We start from the raw sequence: 20,078 nt of genomic DNA on the forward strand, positions 1-20,078 counted from the left end.
TCAGAGGCATAGAGGAATCCGGGAAGTCTTGTGTCTAGCACCGAAGGCTGGAGGGGCTCAAGGGTATCAAAGCTCCCCTCAATCACTCTCTGGTCACTGTTGTCAGAGGTGTGGCAATTGCGGCTCAAATGTCACACTGAAATACGTATCCAGGCTCTTCTTCTCCCTTTCTGGTTATACCGCAATGGACCACTGTCTCCAGAGCATTCGTGAGCCCTCCCTTCCTTGAGGAATATCAATGTATCTGGTCGGCTATTCGACTGGAGTGCTGGGAGATGCCTCCCCCCCGACCAGACCAATCACTTGACAAGAGTGTTGTGTTTTGCACATTTGCTGATCTACACAGTTTCTCACATAAGAGTGTGGATGTCCCTTTGTAAGCTGTTCCGCAGCAATCTCAGGCCTCAGCAACGGTAGGACTCCATTATAAGGTCAGGCAACCCTCAGGCTTCGGTGTGGTGTTGAATCGCCGCCAATCTCCTCCCAGGGCTGAGGCCTTACTTTCTCTATTATCAAAAGTGGGGCGGGAACACTGGCTTCCATGTGTGACCATGGATGAGGCATCAGCAGAGTTGTATCAGTCTGTCCCCACTCATAAGGCCAGGGTTGTGCGACACTGAGCATTGTGGCAGTCGCCGCGTATGGGTGAGGCACAGTTCCAGTTGAGGCCCCACAAAGTATCTGGGCATTGTTCTGACCCACCTCTCCAAAGTCCTCGGTAAGTTGGGTTGTGGCTGGCATGCAAGAAGGTGTGGTGGGTAGGGGTGGTGGGCAGAGACTGCAGGGCACTCGTCCCGTCTGTACAATAGAGGCAACTCGCTACCCCCAGCACTCCTTGAGTCAGCGACGGGTCCCAGCCCCAAAAGGTATCACGTGCCGTGCATCTCCCCGTGGCACTGCTGGCCTGGGTAGTCCATGCGATGCTGTCAAGGCATCGGGGGAGCGTATTCACTGGCAGTCAAACGTCCAGCCCTCCCGGCCCGATCCCAGAACGGTGCCGCTGTCATGATGCCAAGGGACTCAGGAAATTAACGCCCAGAATCTCAACTCATTTCTACCTTCCCAGTGGCTACTACTGAACTACTGCTAGCCCCTTCAGGTCAGCACTCCTATCCCAAGTGGGGCCCGGGATGGCACCCGATTAGGGAAAACGTGGAATCGATGAGAGGAGCTGCTGTGGATTACATCCCGTCTGCCACGATGGCTGGCCACGTTCCCCGGTTCTAGTTTTTAACTACAAAAGTAGAATGTTACTACACCATTAGGTAATGTTATATAAAGAGGTATTACTTCAGCTCTTTCCTAAACTGGGGCAGGGTTTGAGCAGATGTTTTTCCAGATCCAGGGTGCATTGATAGAAACAGCTTGTTCCTCTCTTTTTTTTCCCTTGCACTTCATCATTTCCAGTCTAATAATATTTTTGCCGTGGGTGTGTCGATTCACCATACATCTCAACTGTGTCAGCCAGAGAGTTATGGGTGTCAGCCCTGATGGCTATGTAGATGATGCAGCTGGTTTTGAAGATGGTGTGAGCCAGCAAGGGGAGTCAGTAGAGTTCCATTGGAGTGAGGGTGATATGGTCATATTTCTTCAGGCCCTTGATAAGGCCTGATGCAGCATGGGGGATGACTTTAGGGGACATTAAGGGAAGCCAATATGGAGTCTGAAGCAGGGTATTGCTATCATCCAGATGTAAGAGTTGTGAGGGCTTGGAAAGCAATTATGAAGCTAGTTTCTGGGACGAATAGTTTAACGTTCTTTAGTAGAGAGAGCTGGTACCTGGCTGTCTTAGTTCTCTAGGTATTGTGCTACCCAGGGATGCAATCAACGTCCAGGTTAACCTGAATGACTTGGCACTGGGTGAAAGTTTGGGTTTGAAGTCTTTCAGGTTCATGCTGATAAGCCAGGTTACCTTGGATCTTTTTATTTCTAATATCTGTTGCTCATAAAGTGGTCATGACGGAGGTGCTGAAATACAAGACAAGCTGATTATAAAAGAATAGAGAAAGGAAAGACCTAGTTACATCAAAGCAAAACTGTTTGTGACTCTTAATTATTTAAAATCCCCTGGCTTTGGTAAAGAGGAACCTCCTCTGAATCATACTATGGAGAAGGTTGTGATTGTATTGAATCTCGGTCAGCCATCCATGAGAACACATGCTCCTCTCATGTTAGTGCCCAAATAGAAGTATATGATAACCAGAATTATTGGTATTCATGAGTCAAGGCTTCTGGGACCATATTAGATTTCTAGTCTTGAATGACTTTGGCAGTTGTCTCAAATTCACCAATGAGACTTCTAATGTATCCAACACTTTAGTACTGATGTTTATGGTTGCTGAAGGATCAGCTTTGTTAATACCAACTCACAATAGCGTTGGTTCCATCCAAGATTATTTAGTAAGTTGGACAGGCCAAAGAATTATTCCCCCTCACCAGAGCCTATGCTGATCATCCAGTTTATCATCTTTTACCACAGAGGTCTTGCAAAAGCTATGCCAGACTCCTCTGTTTCTAAATATTTAGACCTTGAATGCAAAACCACAAAGATTTGGTCACATTTCATAAGCCTGCTGATTTCATAACATGAAGATATTTATGTCTGATCAAGACTTTGATGGTCCATATTATGTAGTCTATATTTATCCTAGAAAAATCCAAAATAATTCTGTTTTCAAAATAAATCATATATAAATCAATGAAGACCTGTAATAGCAAGTGGAATCAATGTGAATTGTCATGCCAGCAATTCAGTACCATCATATTTAACTACACTATATGTCCCAATTACAATGGGCCTGTATTTTGCAGGTTCAGCCTGCAGATCCTCTAATTACCTCTATCTCCCGTTGCAGAAATTAGTGGGTGCACAATCTGCACAAAATTCCCAACTACATTCCTAGGAATCAGTGGCATAACAAAACTTGTAGTCACCCATTCAAAGTACATGGAGGGCCCCGCCCTAACCCATTCAGGAACTCTCAGGCCGGGGCCCGTGCACAGTGCTGGCCAGTGCGCAACTTCATGCAGCTGAGAGGGCGCTCTGGAGCTCGAGACCCCCCGCATTGCTGAGGCTGCAGGGGCTCGTATTATACCACTGCTAAAAATGACGAGCTATAAACAATTTGAGCATTATTTCACAATGCCCAGGATCATGAAAAATGGAACTGCACACAATTTGAACCCCTGATTTGCGTCAGGTTGTACCTGGCACAAATTGCAAGTTCAGTTTTAGGTGCAAATGGTGATTTGTGCCAGAGGAAGTATTCATTTCTCAGTTGAAATTGTTGGGGTGTGCAAAACACTTCAGGGTTCTCTACTGAGAGAGCAATCTAACGTAAAGTAAATACGAATCAGAACAGCAGATATGATTAAGGGGGCACTGTTATATTCACAATAAGGGCTTGAGGTGGTAGCCGACATTAAGAGGTGTGCCCGCTGGCTTTTTCGGCTGGGTGGCACAGTCCAGAAGATTGTCAGGTGGAATTTTGAGCCATGTACATAGACAGGGCCGGACAGCAGGTATAAGGTTCGATATTGGGCTACCAGTCTCTATTTTGTGATAAGGTGAGACAGTGGCGAAAAGGCCTGTCCGAGCAAGGAGGTGGAGAGGCGAGATGGCGTCCGCGTAGTCACAGCTGCCAGGCCCCGCCCACCTCAGACACCGGCCGTTTCGAGCGGCACAGGCCGGAGGACGCGTCGGAAGACTGGACACTGCCCGGCCTGAATTTGCTACGGAAAAGCCTCTTTCACTGCCGGAATCAGCGGAGAGCTCCCCAGATTGGAGTCCCACTCACCTCCTCACTTCTGCACTGCTTCCCAGAAGGTTTTGGGTCTCCCGCTCGTAGAGTACGGAAGTGTGGAGAGCCGGGGGAAAACAGTGCGAGCATGGCCCGAAACGGCCGGTTCTTTCGTCAAGCACAAGCAGGTATCGAGTCTGGTCTGTGGTAAGGGGCTCCATAACTGCAATTGACTTCTGGCAAGGATTATATCACAGTGCATGACGTGGCCCCATGCTATTCTTGTTCGAGTAATTGAATATTGACTTGGTTTTGATCTGGTTTACCAGAGGATACAGCACGTGGAGAGGAGTGAGTCAGAGAGCCGCAGCATCATTTAAATCGAATATTTATATCAGCAGCAAGGTGTCTTTTTAAATGATGAAGGTGGTTGGCAAATATTTGGGAGCACATAGAATACATAGAGGACGTGAACTTGGACAGTCAATCCGGATATGCATGGTCAGGCTTTTTTGAAGTTAACGAACCTTTGCTCTCTGAAAACTTTTGGCGTGTTGCTGTGGAACGTGCAATCTTGGTTAACGCGTTTTGGGAGAACCTGTGACATATTTATTAGCAGTCTTACCAGCATTATGGCACCAAAAAATAGCTGAAATCTTGGGGAGAAAGGAGAGGGTGCAGGAGCTGCACAGACTAAAAAATCCAATGGTGAAATGGCCCCCGGTACCAGACGGCCGATCCCGACACTCGGGAAAATGAGTGGGAAACAGCCTACTGGAATAAGTAGGGAGGCCAAGAGCAATGCCCCCCCATCATCTTCCCCTGGGGTGAATAAGACGCAACCTATGATTACGGGCTTTTGGAAGGGGGGCGCGCAAGAAGACAATCTCGTGCATATTACAGCTTCTCAAGCCAACATGAAAGCAACACCAAGCGGGAAACTAGGGCCTGACAGTGAAGGGAAGACGCTTCCTGAGGATGTAAGTAAGGAAAAAGACTTCCTTTTGAACTGGCTGCAAGCTCCAGAAGTTTTGGATGCTCCTGAGATTGTGGTGCCCAAGAGGGGAAAGGATTCTTCAAGGTCATCAAAGGATACAGAAATATATACACTCTCCAAGGGAAATGCTCAACTAGGATTCAAGGAGCAAGAAACCTACGCTCCCCCTCAAGCTGGCCAAGAAGCTACTAGCCCATTGAAGGGCTCTGCGGGGAACTTAACTCAAATGGCCCAGGCACTTTCTACAGGACTCAAAGTAATCAGGGCAAAGGAAAAGGGGCCTGAGTGGCCTAAAGATGGAGGTGATACATTTTATTCTTTAACAGAGGACTCAGACTCCACCAATAGCGATCAAGGGTTAAGTGAATGCAGAGACAGCATATCCTCTGAATCTGCAAGTTTCTTATCTCTCGCAGAGTCTACTGTACGACAGCAGCAGTGGAAAAGTAAGGGGCGGGCCCCTAGTGGAGATGGCGTGGAGCCCTCTGCCCAGACCCAGAAAGCACTTAAATGGGACTATTCACATACTAATCTGATGAGTACAGCAGAAGTCCATACTTTCGAGGTCCAGGACAATGCAGAGAAGAGGGGTGATGCACTGGTATGTAGCTTAGTTTCTAACACTGGTGCTCGATATACAGACTCAGAAATGCTACAGTCTATATATGATCCGATAAAGGAGCTACAAACTGAGACAAGAGCAGAAAGTCGGCGGGCATGGATGGCTGCAAAACATTTACAAGGAACGGTCCGCAAGGTGGTAAAATCTTGTGCAGAAATTGAACGGAAACTAAGTTCGATGGAGGAGAGGACGATGGAAGTAGAAGCAGATATTGAGGTTTTAAGAGCACAAACTGCAACGCATGATGGACAATTAACTGATATTATGTGGAAACTGGAAGATCAGGAAAATAGGCAGAGGAGGAACAATCTACGCTTCCTAGGCATTAAAGAAAAAGTAGAAGGCAATAACATCAGGGCTTATATGATTAAAATGTTGCAGGACGCATTTCCAGAACTTGCTAACTGGGACTGGGAGTCTGAGGTCCAACGGGTACATCGGTACCCAGTAGTAACGGCGAGAGGGTTGCAGAGAAGAGGCTAAACACCCTAGAGCTATATTGGTTTATTTTGGGAACTATCTCTTAAGACAGACCATATTTGAAAAAGCCCCGCGCCGTGGGGGGGGGGGGGAGGGTAACCTTCTTCAATCGACCTGATTACTGTCATGTTACTGTAGAGCGAAGGTGGAGGCTGCGGTAGCTGATCAAACCCTTCCAAGATAAAGGTGGAGAAGCATATTTACTTGCACCCGCTCGCCTAAAGACTGTGATTAATGGGAAAGTCACAGTATTTAATTCAGAGGTTCAGGCTAAAGAATATTTACTCGGGCTTAAAACAACATGATGTAAGGAATTTAAAAGGCATATGTCCTAAGAGAGCTCTGTTGGTCCAGAGGGAACATTAGGAGGCCGGATAGTCTGGGGTGGTGGTCGGCACCAGGTACCTAGGCAACACCAACATTCAGGCCAACGTTGGTCTGATTGCCTCTAAAGGGGAAGGGTGGGGGGGAGGGGGAGAGAGAGAGAGGTGGGGTATGGGGGAGGAGGGGGAGGGGTTGAGAGGAGGGTGGAGGGGTGGACAGGGAGTGGCAGGTGGAGATGGGGGGAGGTGGGGGCGAGGGCAACCCTTCACGGGGGGAATATAAGGAGAAAATTCATACCCAAAGAAATTCAGTTACGGCCCGCAAGTACAAACATCTTGTTTTTAGGAACCTGTGCTACGGAAGTGGCAATGAAGGGGTGGGGATGTAGAATCAAGTATGTTTGCATAAACTTCAAGGTGGACATTGGTATGGCTGAGCCAGTTAAGCGAAATCAATTAAATCTACACATATGTCAACAATCCGGATAGCAACTATAAACGTATGTGGGTTAAACACCCCCGTAAGAGGAAGAAAATTGCAGATGATCTGAGAATATTGAAAGCGGACATTTATTGCCTGCAAGAAACGCATATAGAAAAGGCATATAGGAAAGAATTAGAGACTTTGGGTTTGCGTCTGTTAGGGTGTACTGAACAGATGTCTAAAACAAAGGGGGTTGCTATTTTGGCAGCTAATACTAGTTGCACTGTTACTCGGAAGAAAGTAGATGTAATTGGCAGATGGGTAACAATGGAGTGTTCATTCGGCAATGTCAGATTCACGTTATGTTCATTATATGGCTCAGTGGATGACGATCCCTCCTTATTTGACTTTATATCTGCAGAATTAGCACTTTGGCCCGCACCGTATATCATATGTCGTGATTTGAATTTTAATGGATCATGGGATGGAGCACAGAATTTAAGAGATATTAGAAGGAATAGATACCCGGGGCGGAAGCCTAGAGTTTTTCAGGCCCTTAAGAGCATGCAAAGGGAGGTGGGGTTAATAGATGTGTGGCCGGCTCTGGAGGGGCCAAATCTGGGATATACCTATTTTTCTGCACCACATAAGAAATTTGCTAGATTAGATTATTTTCTTGTTTCTCCTATATTTCTAGACAAATTGGAGATTAAGCTATACCCCCGTTTTATGGCGTACCATAATCCATTAGTATTAGAGGTTAGGGTTAGAGATTGGCAGAGATTTAGGAAGAACTGGACCTTTGAGAGGGCTTTGTTGAATGACCCTCTGTATATATAGCATATGAGCATGCGGTTGAAGGAATTTTTGGATTTTAATGTTGGAACAGCCCCAATAGAAATAGTTTGGGATACACTAAAGGCAGTTATAAGGGGGGGAAACTCTCTGGTTCAGCGTAAAGCAACAGAAACAAGCAGCAGCCCAGTTTCAGGTACTCATGGGGGAATTACAGACACCTGAAGAGCAGCTTATTTGGGCGAACAGGAATGATGTTGGGGTTGAGAACACTCTTCACCAGGTATCAATAGCGAAAATTATATTAGGAAAATACTCAATTGAGAGGACAGCGGAAAAAATCTTAACAAAATGAAGGGAATGCTATGAATTCAGCGAGAAAGCAGGGCATATTTTAGCAATGCGGACTCGTCAGAGGGCGTCCTCAGGCTCAATTGTGCAAGTGCGAAATAAGGCAGGGTTGATAGTTACGGGACCCAATGCCATTAGGGAAGCTTTCCTGGAGTATTACATAGAATTATATGATGCGATCAATATCGGTCAGGAGCATATTGATAGTCATTGGCTGACGCCGATCCGGGGTAGTCAGATTACCGCAGAGGATCAAATAACATTGGGGCAGGAGGTGACAATGGAAGAACTGTCAGATGCGCTTGAGGCACTTCCAAACGGGAAGGCTGTGGGGCCAGATTGCTTTCCATTTGAAATATATAAATACTTTAAGAATATGCTCTTACCAGTGCTGTTGAAACTGGTGATCCATGTACAGCATGGGGGTAATCCCCCTCTGTCCTGGGGTTTTGCTAATATTGTAGTATTTTTAAAGAAACGCACAGCGGCCAGGGCGCACCCGTGTAGTAGATCCAGGTGATATTCCAGGAATTAAGTAGACGTCCGGCAAGAAACGTGATGTTTAAATCTCGACGCGACCGACACAGGGGCTTTTTTGACCTCATTAGGCTTATCATAGCCAGGCTTGATATTTTCTGCTTATAATTGACTCTACTTGGAGATCCATGACAACCATTTGTTTGAAAATCATATACTCCTGTCTACTTACGTATGTTCGCATAGCTTAAGCCTTGACAAAGTCTTGAAGACGAAACACGTGTTGGCTGTTTTGCTGGACGTGCTTTTGTTGCATGTGGTCATCTGATTGTAACTCTGACCACTCATTTTTATCTGGCTGTTTTGCTGTATGGACTTATTGTACACGTAGTTCTTTGATTGAGACTCTTACTACTTACTTGCATCTATAATAAATATCCAACATCAAGTTTCTTGCCGGACGTCTACTTAAGTCCTGGAATACCACCTGGATCTACTACAAGGGTGTGCCCTGGCCGCTGTGTGTTCGTCGTACAGGCAACCACTCACTCTTCCAGTGTGTGGCCCTCTGACACCTGTGGTGGCAGGTGTATGACTAGCCTGGCACCCATTACTATTTGGTTCGCATAAAAGACTATTTTTTGATGAACATTGGATAAACCTTTGTTGATGTGCGAGCGCCTTCTGGCATTCTCCACCCCCTTTCGCTGGACTTTATTGTATTTTTAAAGAAAGGTAGGAACCCAGCTAGTCTAAGCTCGTACCGCCCGATCACCCTTATTAACATTGATTCGAAAGTCTACTCTAAAATATTTGCGACTCGACTGTCTGGGTGCATTCGTAAGTTGGTTAGTTGTAACCAACATGGATTTGTCCCTGGCAGGGACACAACCGATCATGTTAGGAGGGTGATAGCACTGTTCGATGCTACGCATATAGCAGCAGAGCCCATGGCTATGATTGTGCTAGATGCTGAGAAAGCATTCGACAGAGTCAACTGGGAGTATTTGTGGGACATTTTGAAGACATATGGTCTAGGAGGAAGATTTATTACAGCTGTTAAAGCTTTATATAAGGAGCCGAGGGCTAGAATGCAGATAGGGGGAGAATATTCCCATCCCTTTAGGATAAAACGGGGTACACGGCAAGGATGTCCATGCTCACCCTTATTATTCGCGTTATACCTAGATCCCTTTCTGCGCTTTTTGGAAATGAATGCTAACGTTCAGCCAGTTATTCGCTATGGGTGGGCAACAAACATTCTGGCTTACGCAGACGATGTTGCAGTCATAACCGCTAACCCGGATCTTACCCTTAAAGAGATCGAGGGTGCTGCAGAAAACTTTGGGGCAGTCTCGGGTTATCTTATTAACAAAGATAAGACACAAATAGTCTTGAATGAACATTGCAGATCGACGGATACACGAAAAGTAGAACACACAGTGTATTTAGGGAATCGATATTCAGCCCCAGGTGGAGGAGATCGTCCGGTCTAACCTTTGGTCTATCATAGATAACGCTAGGCATCATTTTAGCAGATGGAATAATTTGCACGTGACAATTATGGGGCGGTGTAATATGATAAAAATGATGTTCCTTCCTAAAGTATTATATTTATAATCTTGGTTTAGGAAATTCGATCAGTTGATAATGCGGTTTGTTTGGTCATATGGTAAGATACATAGAGCAAGTAAATATATGACATTACCAAGGGAAAAGGGCGGATGGTCCCTTCCCAACTTTAAACTGTATCAGACGGCAGCCGCAATGCAGTATATGCAACAAATGTTTAAAAATGGATGGCTGGTAATCGATGGGGGATATGTCCCTAGTATCTATGCGGTACTAATTGGCCCTGCTGCAAATGGGCGATGCTTACACTTTTGGAGCCCAGCTATTTTAAGAAGGCTCAGTTTAAAGTCCTCCAGGCTGCTTTTAAAGTCTGGGGTCTGTGGCAAAAGAAATGTGGGCTCGGAAGATACAATTACTATACTTTGATTAAGGACAATATGTTTCTTCCGGAGATTTTCAACGATAATATAATGGAAAGGTGGAATCAACAGGGAATACAAAGATTAGGTGATTTTATTGAGGGTTCTACAATCACCTCATTTGAAAATCTTCACGGGAAATTTGGATTAGCCCAAAGGGGCTTCTTCAAATATCTACAAGTAAGGGATTTGATTCTTCGGAAAACTGGTGGTGCAGCGGGGTTTGTAAAGAACTCTTTAGTAGAAATGATGATTTCCTCTGATAAGAGTACGGTACGATCAATATATGCGAGACTGACTGATAACATACCGGACGATCAGGCAAAGTATAGCCAAAAGTGGAGCGACAAGCTGAATGTGGAAGAGGAGTTTTTTTTATGAATCTCTTGAGTTAGGCCGGACCTCCTTGATTTCAGCATCTCTTCAGGCACAACATTATAAAACAATATTTGATCTGTATATCACGCCCGGGAAATTAGCACAATGGGGCCTGGTACAAGGAGTGCACTGCCCAAGATGTCAGTTACACGGAGTGGATATAGTACATATGTTCACCACCTGTACGAAACTGGTGAACTTGCGTAGGAAAGTGGAGCAGTTTATTAAAGACGTTGCCAGATTAGAAATTGAACTATCACCGGGGGTGGTTATATTTGGGGTTTCGGAGCTAAGTGAGTCATTTGCCAGTAAATTTCTTTTTATAACTATGTCAGTGTATCGATTGTGTATTTCTTCTGCTTGGCTGGATCAAATGCCCCCTACATATCAAAATTGGTTAAGCCGCCTTCTCGCAATGTATCAGCTGGAACAAGCCCTGTATGAGCGAAAAGGGAAAAAAGGGAGACGTAAAGGGCAAGAAACATGGGGGTTTTGGGCAAATGGCTAGCCAATAGGAAATGATTGTGCAGCGACATTGTATATGTGGCTAAATGTTCTTTTTTTTTTTTTTAGTTTCTTTTGCTTTTCGATGAATTATATGTGTTTTCTTGGGTACTGAATAAAAATATTTTTAAAACAAAAAAGTGGCTGATAGCTTAGGTAGGGCCAGGTTTTTTTTGTGCCAGCTGCCCATCTCCCTATTGTAAGCACTGGAAGGGTGCAGTGTGTGAAGGTGCATTTATGGATCATGTGCACAGGGATTAGTGTTCATGTAAGAGTTTGTCGCTGATGGGCAGGTGCTGTGTTGGTGGTTTGCTGAGATATTTTTATGTTTTTAATCAGTTATATTGCCGTTGGGGAGGATGAAGCAGTTTGAAGGAGAGGGTGGAAGTAAGTTTACACTAACAGAGGTAGGAAGTTAAAGGTTTTTCAGTTTTAGGAGGCAAAGTTAGTTCCTGATGTAGAGTACAGCTACAGTGACAGGCAGCTGAGTTGGGGAAATTGTGGAGGGACAATTTGGGGCTATATACTGATATATAGTAAGGTTGATAGTTTGTAAGGCAATTTAGCTGAGCTTATAATATTTGCGTTGTGCGCTTGCTTCATTAAAGCGACCTTTTCCACACTAACAGTTGTCAGTGGTCTGTGTTGACGGTGGAACTATTCTAAGATGGCTTCCACCGTGGAACTATGCTAAGATGGCTTCCACAGCACTCACATGGGGAGGGGTGGGCACCATCTTGCGCCAACTTAAAGAAAGCCTCACTTTATGACCCCTGTTCATTATCTGTGATTTGATAAAGCTAGAATACGGATAGCAGCGTCAACAGCTGTAAGAATCCCTGGCCTCCCTAGAACTCCACAGTGAGTGTCACATCGCTGAGGGGGGCAGCGGTACTCAGAGCAGGATGGAACGTGTGATGGTACTGTAACCCCTCACCTCACGCCGGGCAAAAAGTTAAGGACGCATTCGCGAGACCTAAAGAAAAGACGCCACAGAATGCTGAACTGTAAGTGATGAAAGATGTGTTACACAATTTCACAAATAGTTACATTGTTCTGGTAGTCTGGATCCAGGCCCAGAAGCAGCTCACAGTTCGGCCAAGGGGTCTGAAAGTCCTCTTGTGCTGGTTCGTGGTCAGAGGGTAGACCGCGGCTGTTCACAGTTTGAGAGAAAAACATGGCTAGATCACTCTCCCGGCTGAAGGCCACACTCTCCGCTGAAAAACACAATTAAGTAATAAGACAATAAGAACCGCACATAATCACAGCAAGAAACACAAAGTTTCACCTCTCGCTGCTTATGTTATTACAAACATCTAAATGACCAGAACTTCATACACAAAGAGGTTTTTGGATTTTGTGTTATGAAGAATTCAGGCAGAGATCCTAATTACTATGCATTTGAAAACACCTAAATGGAACACTAAATACACAAATAATTGAGTGATGGTTATAGTTTTGAGAAACAACCGTAGACTGTACTATTTATTTCAGTCACAGTTTGGCAGGTCGCACAGAACTGACCCTGTAAGTGTTTCCTGCTGTGTGGGTGGCAGCGTATGAAATAAAGGTTGTGGACTAACAGGGCTACACGTGTGTACAAGGCTCCCTTACTTTAGGTGTACTGTCAGAATGTCGAAGGCAGGATTGACAGGTTCTATTGCTGTAACATTCAGCACAAATAGAACACAGCGGCTAACCAGTGCTTATTTAGCAAAAGAATCAATGCTGGTGCCCAAAGCTATGCTCACACACTTGTGGCCGGTGCTATTAAATGTCGGTGCAACAATAACCAAGGCTCCATGGTCTTCAATCCACCTCAGGCCTCTTTAATCTATTGCCAGACCATCTTTGAGCCTTTATCTCACTCTTGCATTTGCCCGCTTTCTCCCTTTGAGACAGTTTTTCCCTTTTTTTCTTCTTTCTTGTTTTCTCTTTGTGTGATTTTCTCAGCTTGGTCAGTAAGATTGGGGGAAGGGATGTTGAGCTTCAGATTTCCAAACAATCACACTGACTATAATGTAAAGATACAGTATACAGGGGCAGAGTGCATGAGGGCCAGTGGAAAGGATGAGGAATGCAGATTGGTAGGGCACTAAATAAGGGAAACTGTATTTTGTAAACTTACATTTTTGAAGTCTTTCAAAACACAGAAAGGGAGAGGGTGTGTGCATGTTTGTCTATGCATATGTAAAGATTATTGGTGAAATCCGAGAGACACCTCACCATACCAGACCGAAAGCCCATGTACCCAACTACTTACCAGAAAATATATTTATTATTAAATACACCCTTCCTGAAGCTACCATCCTGATTTTTCTCTCTTTTGCTCTAATGCAATGTCTGATGGGGAAAGATAAGTGCCGGTCCCCAGAAATGAGTGCTGATGGCCCCCACCAGCAATTACCGGCTTAAATTAATCACTGTGGTAACTCTGTTTATTATAATGAGTTTTACCACTTTACATTCTCTTTTGGTAACTATATTTAAAGCATTCAAGTCTTGGGAAAAATAAATCTTAATGGCAACAATCTTACTGGAATTGATAGAGGGGTTTTCAGAGGAACAATCAACAAGCATGCATTTAGAGGTAAACAAACTGAATACAGCAAACGTGTGTTGAAGAAATTTGAAAATTAGGACATATGAAGTCTTCCAGCCCAGTGTGGGAGGATTTCTCAGTTAGGGCCATACGTACGAACACTTTTTCCCATAGACACAGAATGGGTAAAAACCTTTGCTACATCTGGCCCTAAGTGTCATCACCCCACAGGTCCATGATCAGTGCTCACTGCTCCAGATCATTTCAAGGTGCTTTACCCAGTGACTGCTCTTCAGAGTTTAGGTAGTTCCTGGCTGTGTGGGGGCTGATAAACATGTGGGCCTTATCAACCGCTCCACCCACAGTCTTGCTAGGAACCTCTTCCCTTGCTGTGGATCTTGTCTTTTCACTAAGGTCGAGTGGCCCAGGTCTTGAATGATAAGATTCAAGGATCTCTCGAACATCATATCTCTTTTCTTTGCTGCCACCCAGAGGTAGAAGTGGGCGGGATCTGAGGGGCATGACATGCCCATATTATTTTATTTGACATAAACAGTTCCCCTACTTTAATGCTAAAATGCAACCACCCTGGGATGGTTAATTCCGACATTTGAGATGCTTCAGCTGACGTGGAAGGGGAGAGAGTCTCCTGTGCTGTGAAGCGAGGGAGGGAAAGACAGCTAAACAAGAAACAAGCCTTCTTGCCAGGGTGTCTCTTTGTCTGAAATAAATGTAAATTAGCACAACTGGTTAATCTGTAAAAGTAAAACCTGCTTGGAAGACTGTACTGGGTTTTATTGATGGAATCACTTGAGTATTTTTAAGACCTATTGCAGTCGCAGCTAGCGCGAAGCAGAAGGGGCAGCGCGGGGGGGTTTATTAAATTAAAAATAATGAAAAAAATTTAAAAAACACTTACCCTACCACTGTGTGCCGCACCGTTCCTCAGTCTCCTCGCTGGAGGCAGACACAGGCTCCCAGCCTGCCCTGCGCCAATCCTGATGCTGCGTAGAGCAGCTTTGGAGAGAGCCCTGTGCGCATGTGTTTGGCTGACCTGAGACTGCTAGCCTGCCACCAATATTACCTACCTCCCCTGTGTCCCTCTGCATGCACACAGAGCCTGGCACCTCTCGGTTCTCCTCCATTTGACCTTTTTCGTGCATCCATTCAGTACGTGGTACCTCTCCAAGATCCCCTTCCCCATGCCCTTCTTGTCGGACACACTGTTCGCTGGCACCCCTATTTCCTCCCCCCCGTGTCTCCGTGCAAGCACACTGTGCCTCGCACCTCTATCACCCTTTGTCCCTCTACATGCACCACTCTGCAAGCAGAAAGTGTCTGGGACCTCTCTCGATCACCCACCATAGACTGTTTGTCTTTGCCCTGCAACTGCTGTGTGTTTCCGCTGGTTTTTTATGTGAACTTAGTTTTGTTTCTCTGCGCCTGGGTCCATTCATCTGCTTTTGCCCAGTATCTGCTGTGTTTGTATGGTGCCAAGCTTTTGCCTGTGACTGTCTGCGTGCGCTCTGTACTTGTTCTGTGTGTGTGCCTGAGGCCGTAGACCACTGGTTAATAAGCCCCCAAAGGAGTGGCATGCCCTCCCCAAACCTCCAAAGTTTAATCTCTTTCTGTGTCACTTAGTTTCATATCCTCCATTCGCAGCCTGGGATGGGGCGAGGAATCTCCACCCATCCCTTAAAGATGCTCTGAGTACTGCTATGGGTCACGGGGAACCTGACAGATGCAAAAACAAAAAACAAGTAGGAACAGTAGATGTTGTAGCACTCAGGATAATGTGCTACAAGTGAAACAAGGTCCCAAAGGCGAGACCTATTGGCTATGTCAGTGCTTGTTATACGTAGTTACTTGAAGGTGAAAAACCAACAAAACAGTCACAGAATAGTTTGCTCTACTTAGCCATGCCTTTGAACCCACCCATTGGACTCAGGATCACAGTTCCCATACTTTTTCTTTTTTTTAATGCACTTCGACCTCTCATGCCAGCTTGGTCACAGTCTCTGTTTGATGTATGTCTCCCAGCACCACCAGAATAAAACTTTTCCCCAACTCCTTTTCCTGAGGCAACCATAATGCACTGACGAGTTGTTATGATAACATCCACAAGATCTGCTGTGGTTCCCTTGATGACCAGGGTATTAAAAAAACTCTGTATTACATGCAGCACCTTCTCCGAACCTGCTGCTGCTGAGAACCCTAGGATCCTGGTCTTTGAGGTTGGTGTCTCATTTTCTAGGCTTTTGACTGGTGGTTGTTGCACAATTTTCAAATTGATAATTTCTCTAGGATTGCAACTCACCTTCCTGCAGCTTAGTCTCCATCGCACTGACTCTCGGGTCCAAGTCTCTCTCCTCTTGTTCCATCTTGCATCTTTGATAGCATTTTCACGAAAAGCACCCAATCAATGACGCTTTTGGTTCTCCCTGCCGTCCTCCTCAACAGTGGATGTTACTCCTAGGGATAGCGATTTCGGGGCAAAAAAAGTCCTTTGGGCTCTTCCCGTGCATCCGGTGTCAATTGTGGTATTTTGGTGGCATTAGTCTCCAGGCAATGACCTGTATGGTGCACAATCATCACCTTGGTTGGCACGCGGAGCCAGGGTCCACCTGAAATGCTTCTCTGCTCCTCCGATGTGACCTTGATTAACTCCACCTTTCTTGCTCCAGGCATGATGAGAATGCTCAGGGTGCTGGTTCCACCTGGAGAGCTTAACCTTCGGCTGGGTGCCTTCTGGCACTTGCAGATATCTGCCACTTTATGATCAAGCACAGCCCAATGGGCCCTCTGTGGAAGTCACTACCTGATCCCAGGGAAGCACAGAAGGCCCTGGCTTTATCTGACTAGGAGACGGTTCTTCAGGCTTAATGGAGCGACCTCTGACCTGATTTTGGTCAGGAGACCGCTCCCCCACGCCCGCAGCACCACCAAGCTGTCCCCCTTCCCTTGACCCTGCATGCGCTGCCTAACGCGCGTTCGAGGCCCTCCTCCACCCGCAGGCATCCTCCTGCGCCTCATCCCTGGCGACTAGTGGGCTCTGGTAAGTTCACTAGACTTGTGCTTGTGCCGTCTTATGTGATTGTGACTCGCGTCCTGTGCCTTGAATTATTGTGCCTTTTGCTCATCTGTGACTCGTGTTCTGTGCCTTGAATTATTGTGCCTTTCGCTCATCTGTGACTCGTGTTCTGTGCCTTGAATTGTTGTGCCTTTCGCTCATCTGTGACTTGTGTTCTGTGCCTTGAATTATTGTGCTTCTCGTCTATTTTTTACTCATTTTATGTGCCTTTGAATTTTCTGTGCCGCTCTTTTTTTGCAGTTTCCTTCTGTTATTTCTGCCGCTTTTTTGCCCCTTGAGCGCTCCCCCCGTCCCCTTGTCGGCTCTCCTTGAGCCGCTTTCCCCGCCGCTGCCTCCCTGCGGCCCCGCCCCCCTCGCGCCCCCATTCGCCACTCCCTCCCACCTCCCAGCTGCTCCTCCCTCCCCCTCCCTTCTTAATGGCGGTCGCGCCCGTCCGTGCCTGGACCGTGCCCAGCGCCACCCTCCCTGGCCCGCGAGACTCCTGCTTCGCCAGACACCACTACACGCCCGACCAACTCAACGCCCTCAATCAAGGCCGCATCACAGCATGCTTCCAGTCCTCACCAAGGAACACCCACAGACCCTTCACATGCCGCAGATACAAATTCACCTGCAACAGAACAACGAAACCTACAAAGACTGGAACAAATCACCTGAACTGCATACTCCTCAACACCCGCTCTGCACGCAAGCACGCCATCGAGCTCTGGGACCTGCTCAACTCCACCGCCCCAGATGTAGCCTTCCTGACCGAGACCTGGTGGAACGACTCCTCGGCACCCGACATAGCAATAGCCATCCCAGACGGCTACAAGATCATCAGAAGGGACCACACCAACGGAATCGGAGGAGGAATAGCCATCGCCCACAAATCCACCCTCAAGGTCTACACCCACACTGACGACACCCTCAAGACCGCCAAACACCTACACTTCCGCATCCACACCAACCCCAACACCTCTCTCAGAGGAACGCTCATCTACAGACCTCCCGGACCATGAGCACCCTTCAGCGAATCAATCGCCGACCTCACCAACACCCACGCCCTCACCTCAACGGATAACATCCTCCTCGGAGACCTACATTTCCACCTGGAGAACAACGACGACACCAACTCCACTACTCTGATCGACAATCTCACAAACCACGGCCTCAGACAACTCGTAAACACACCAACCCACATCGCCGGTCACACGCTTGATCCCATCTTCTCCTCAAGCGCCCATGTCACCTTCAACCACACCACCGTACTCCACTGGACCGACCACCACTGCATCCACTTCACCTACAAGAAACATACCGAGCACCATCGCACCCAACAACCACCCCGCCGATGCTGGAGCAAAGTTACGGAAGACCAGCTTACAAACACCTTCTCCCCAAACCCACCATCTGACCCCACCGACCCAGACGCCGCCGCCCATAACCTCACTGTGTGGATCAACGACTGCGCCAACATCCTCGCGCCACTCAAGAAACCCAACAACAACCAAGTCAGAAGAAAAGCCGCCTGGTTCAACGACGAGCTCCTAAACTCCAAGCGCGACTGTCGAAAACTAAAAAAGGTATGGCTCCTCAAACACACGCCTGACAGCCTCACAGCCCACAAGGACGCCACCCGCAGACACCACCAACTCATCAGAAAAGCCAAACGATCCCACTTCAAAGACCACCTGGACAACAACGCACATGACAGCAAAGAGCTCTTCAGCATCTTAAAAGAACTCTCCAACCCCAGCGCCAAGGTCAACGACATCCCTCCATCCCAAGAACTCTGCAAAGCACTGTCCACCTTCTTCCACCGAAAGATCACCAACATCCACGACAGCTTCAACACCACTCCCACGCCAACCCCCACTCCCGAAAGCTCTACCTGTGCAAACCGCCTGACCTCCTGGACCAACGTCAACGACACAGAGACACGCAAGATCATGAACTCCATCCACTCAGGATCCCCATCAGACCCCTGCCCCCACCACGTATACAACAAAGCCGACTCCACCATCGCCCCCCAACTAAGGAAGGTCATCAACATCTCCTTCGAAACAGCGACTTTCCCAGAAAAGTGGAAGCACGCCGAAATCCGCGCCCTCTTCAAGAAGCCCAAAGCAGATCCCAACGACCTCAAGAACTTCTGACCGATCTCCTTACTCCCCTTCCCAGCGAAAGTGATTGAAAAAATAGTCAACACACAACTAACCAGCCACCTCGAAGACAACAACATCCTGGCTCCCTCCCAATCCGGCTTCAGACGAAACCACAGCACTGAGACCGCCCTTCTCGCCGCCACAGACGACATCAGACGTCAAATGGACAACGGCGAAACATCAGCCCTCATCCTCCTGGACCTATCTGCCGCCTTCAACACAGTCTGCCACCACACCCTGAAAACCCGCCTCCACGAAATCGGAATCCAAGGAAAAGCCCTCAACTGGATCATCTCATTCCTCTCCGGCAGAACCCAAAGAGTCTGCATCCCCCCCTTCCGCTCCGAAGCCACCGACATCATCTGCGGCGTCCCCCAAGGATCATCCCTCAGCCCGACGCTGTTCAACATCTACATGGCCCCCCTCACACAAGTAGCCCAACAACACAACCTCAACATTCTCACCAAAGACCCACGCAGTGCCAAAACCAACCTCCACGAGGGAATGGAATCCATTGCCGAATGGATGAAAAACAGCCGTCTGAAACTCAATTTGGACAAGACGGAGGTCCTCATCCTAGGACCCAACCCCTCCGCCTGGGATGACTCCTGGTAGCCTACCGCACTAGGAACCCCACCAACACCAACCAACCACACACGCAACCTGGGCTTCGTCCTCGACTCCTCCCTCACCATGTCTAAACAGGTCAACGCAGTCTCCTCTTCTTGCTACAACACACTCCGCATGCTCCGTTGGATTTTCAAGTGGATCCCGATAGAAACAAGAAGAATGGTTACACAAGCCCTCGTCAGCAGCAGGCTAGACTACGGCAACGCGCTCTACACAGGCATCCAAGCAAAAGACCTACTACGCCTCCAACACATCCAAACACCTCCGCCCGGCTGATCCTCGATGTACCCCGCCGCAGCCACATCTCCCACCACCTGAGAAACCTTCACTGGCTCCCTGTGGACAAGGGGATCTCTTTCAAGCTTCTCACCCACGCTCACAAAGCACTCCACGACACCGGACCAACCTACCTGAACAACAGACTCAGCTTCTACACCCCCACCCATCAGCTCCGCAAACCTAGCCCTCGCCGTCGTCCCCCGCATCCAATGAAAAACGTTCAGCGGCAGATCCTTCTCATACCTCGCCGCCAAAACCTGGAACACGCTCCCTACAAACCTGCGACAGACCCAAGACCTTCTCACCT

The 20,078-nt window shown here is 47.3% G+C and overlaps 1 protein-coding gene across 1 annotated transcript in view; it reads right to left on the reverse strand.

The window, feature by feature from the left end:
* DNAH14 (dynein axonemal heavy chain 14) overlaps positions 1 to 20,078 on the reverse strand; it is a 923,784-nt gene that overhangs the window by 748,179 nt on the left and 155,527 nt on the right. Inside the window, exon 16 of the mRNA XM_069236199.1 lies at positions 12,133 to 12,299. Coding sequence (XP_069092300.1) covers positions 12,133 to 12,299 — 167 coding nt within the window. The remainder of the gene's footprint in view (positions 1 to 12,132; positions 12,300 to 20,078) is intronic.

Source organism: Pleurodeles waltl, chromosome 5, assembly GCF_031143425.1.
Source record: "Pleurodeles waltl isolate 20211129_DDA chromosome 5, aPleWal1.hap1.20221129, whole genome shotgun sequence".
Classification (NCBI taxonomy): Eukaryota; Metazoa; Chordata; class Amphibia; order Caudata; family Salamandridae; genus Pleurodeles; species Pleurodeles waltl.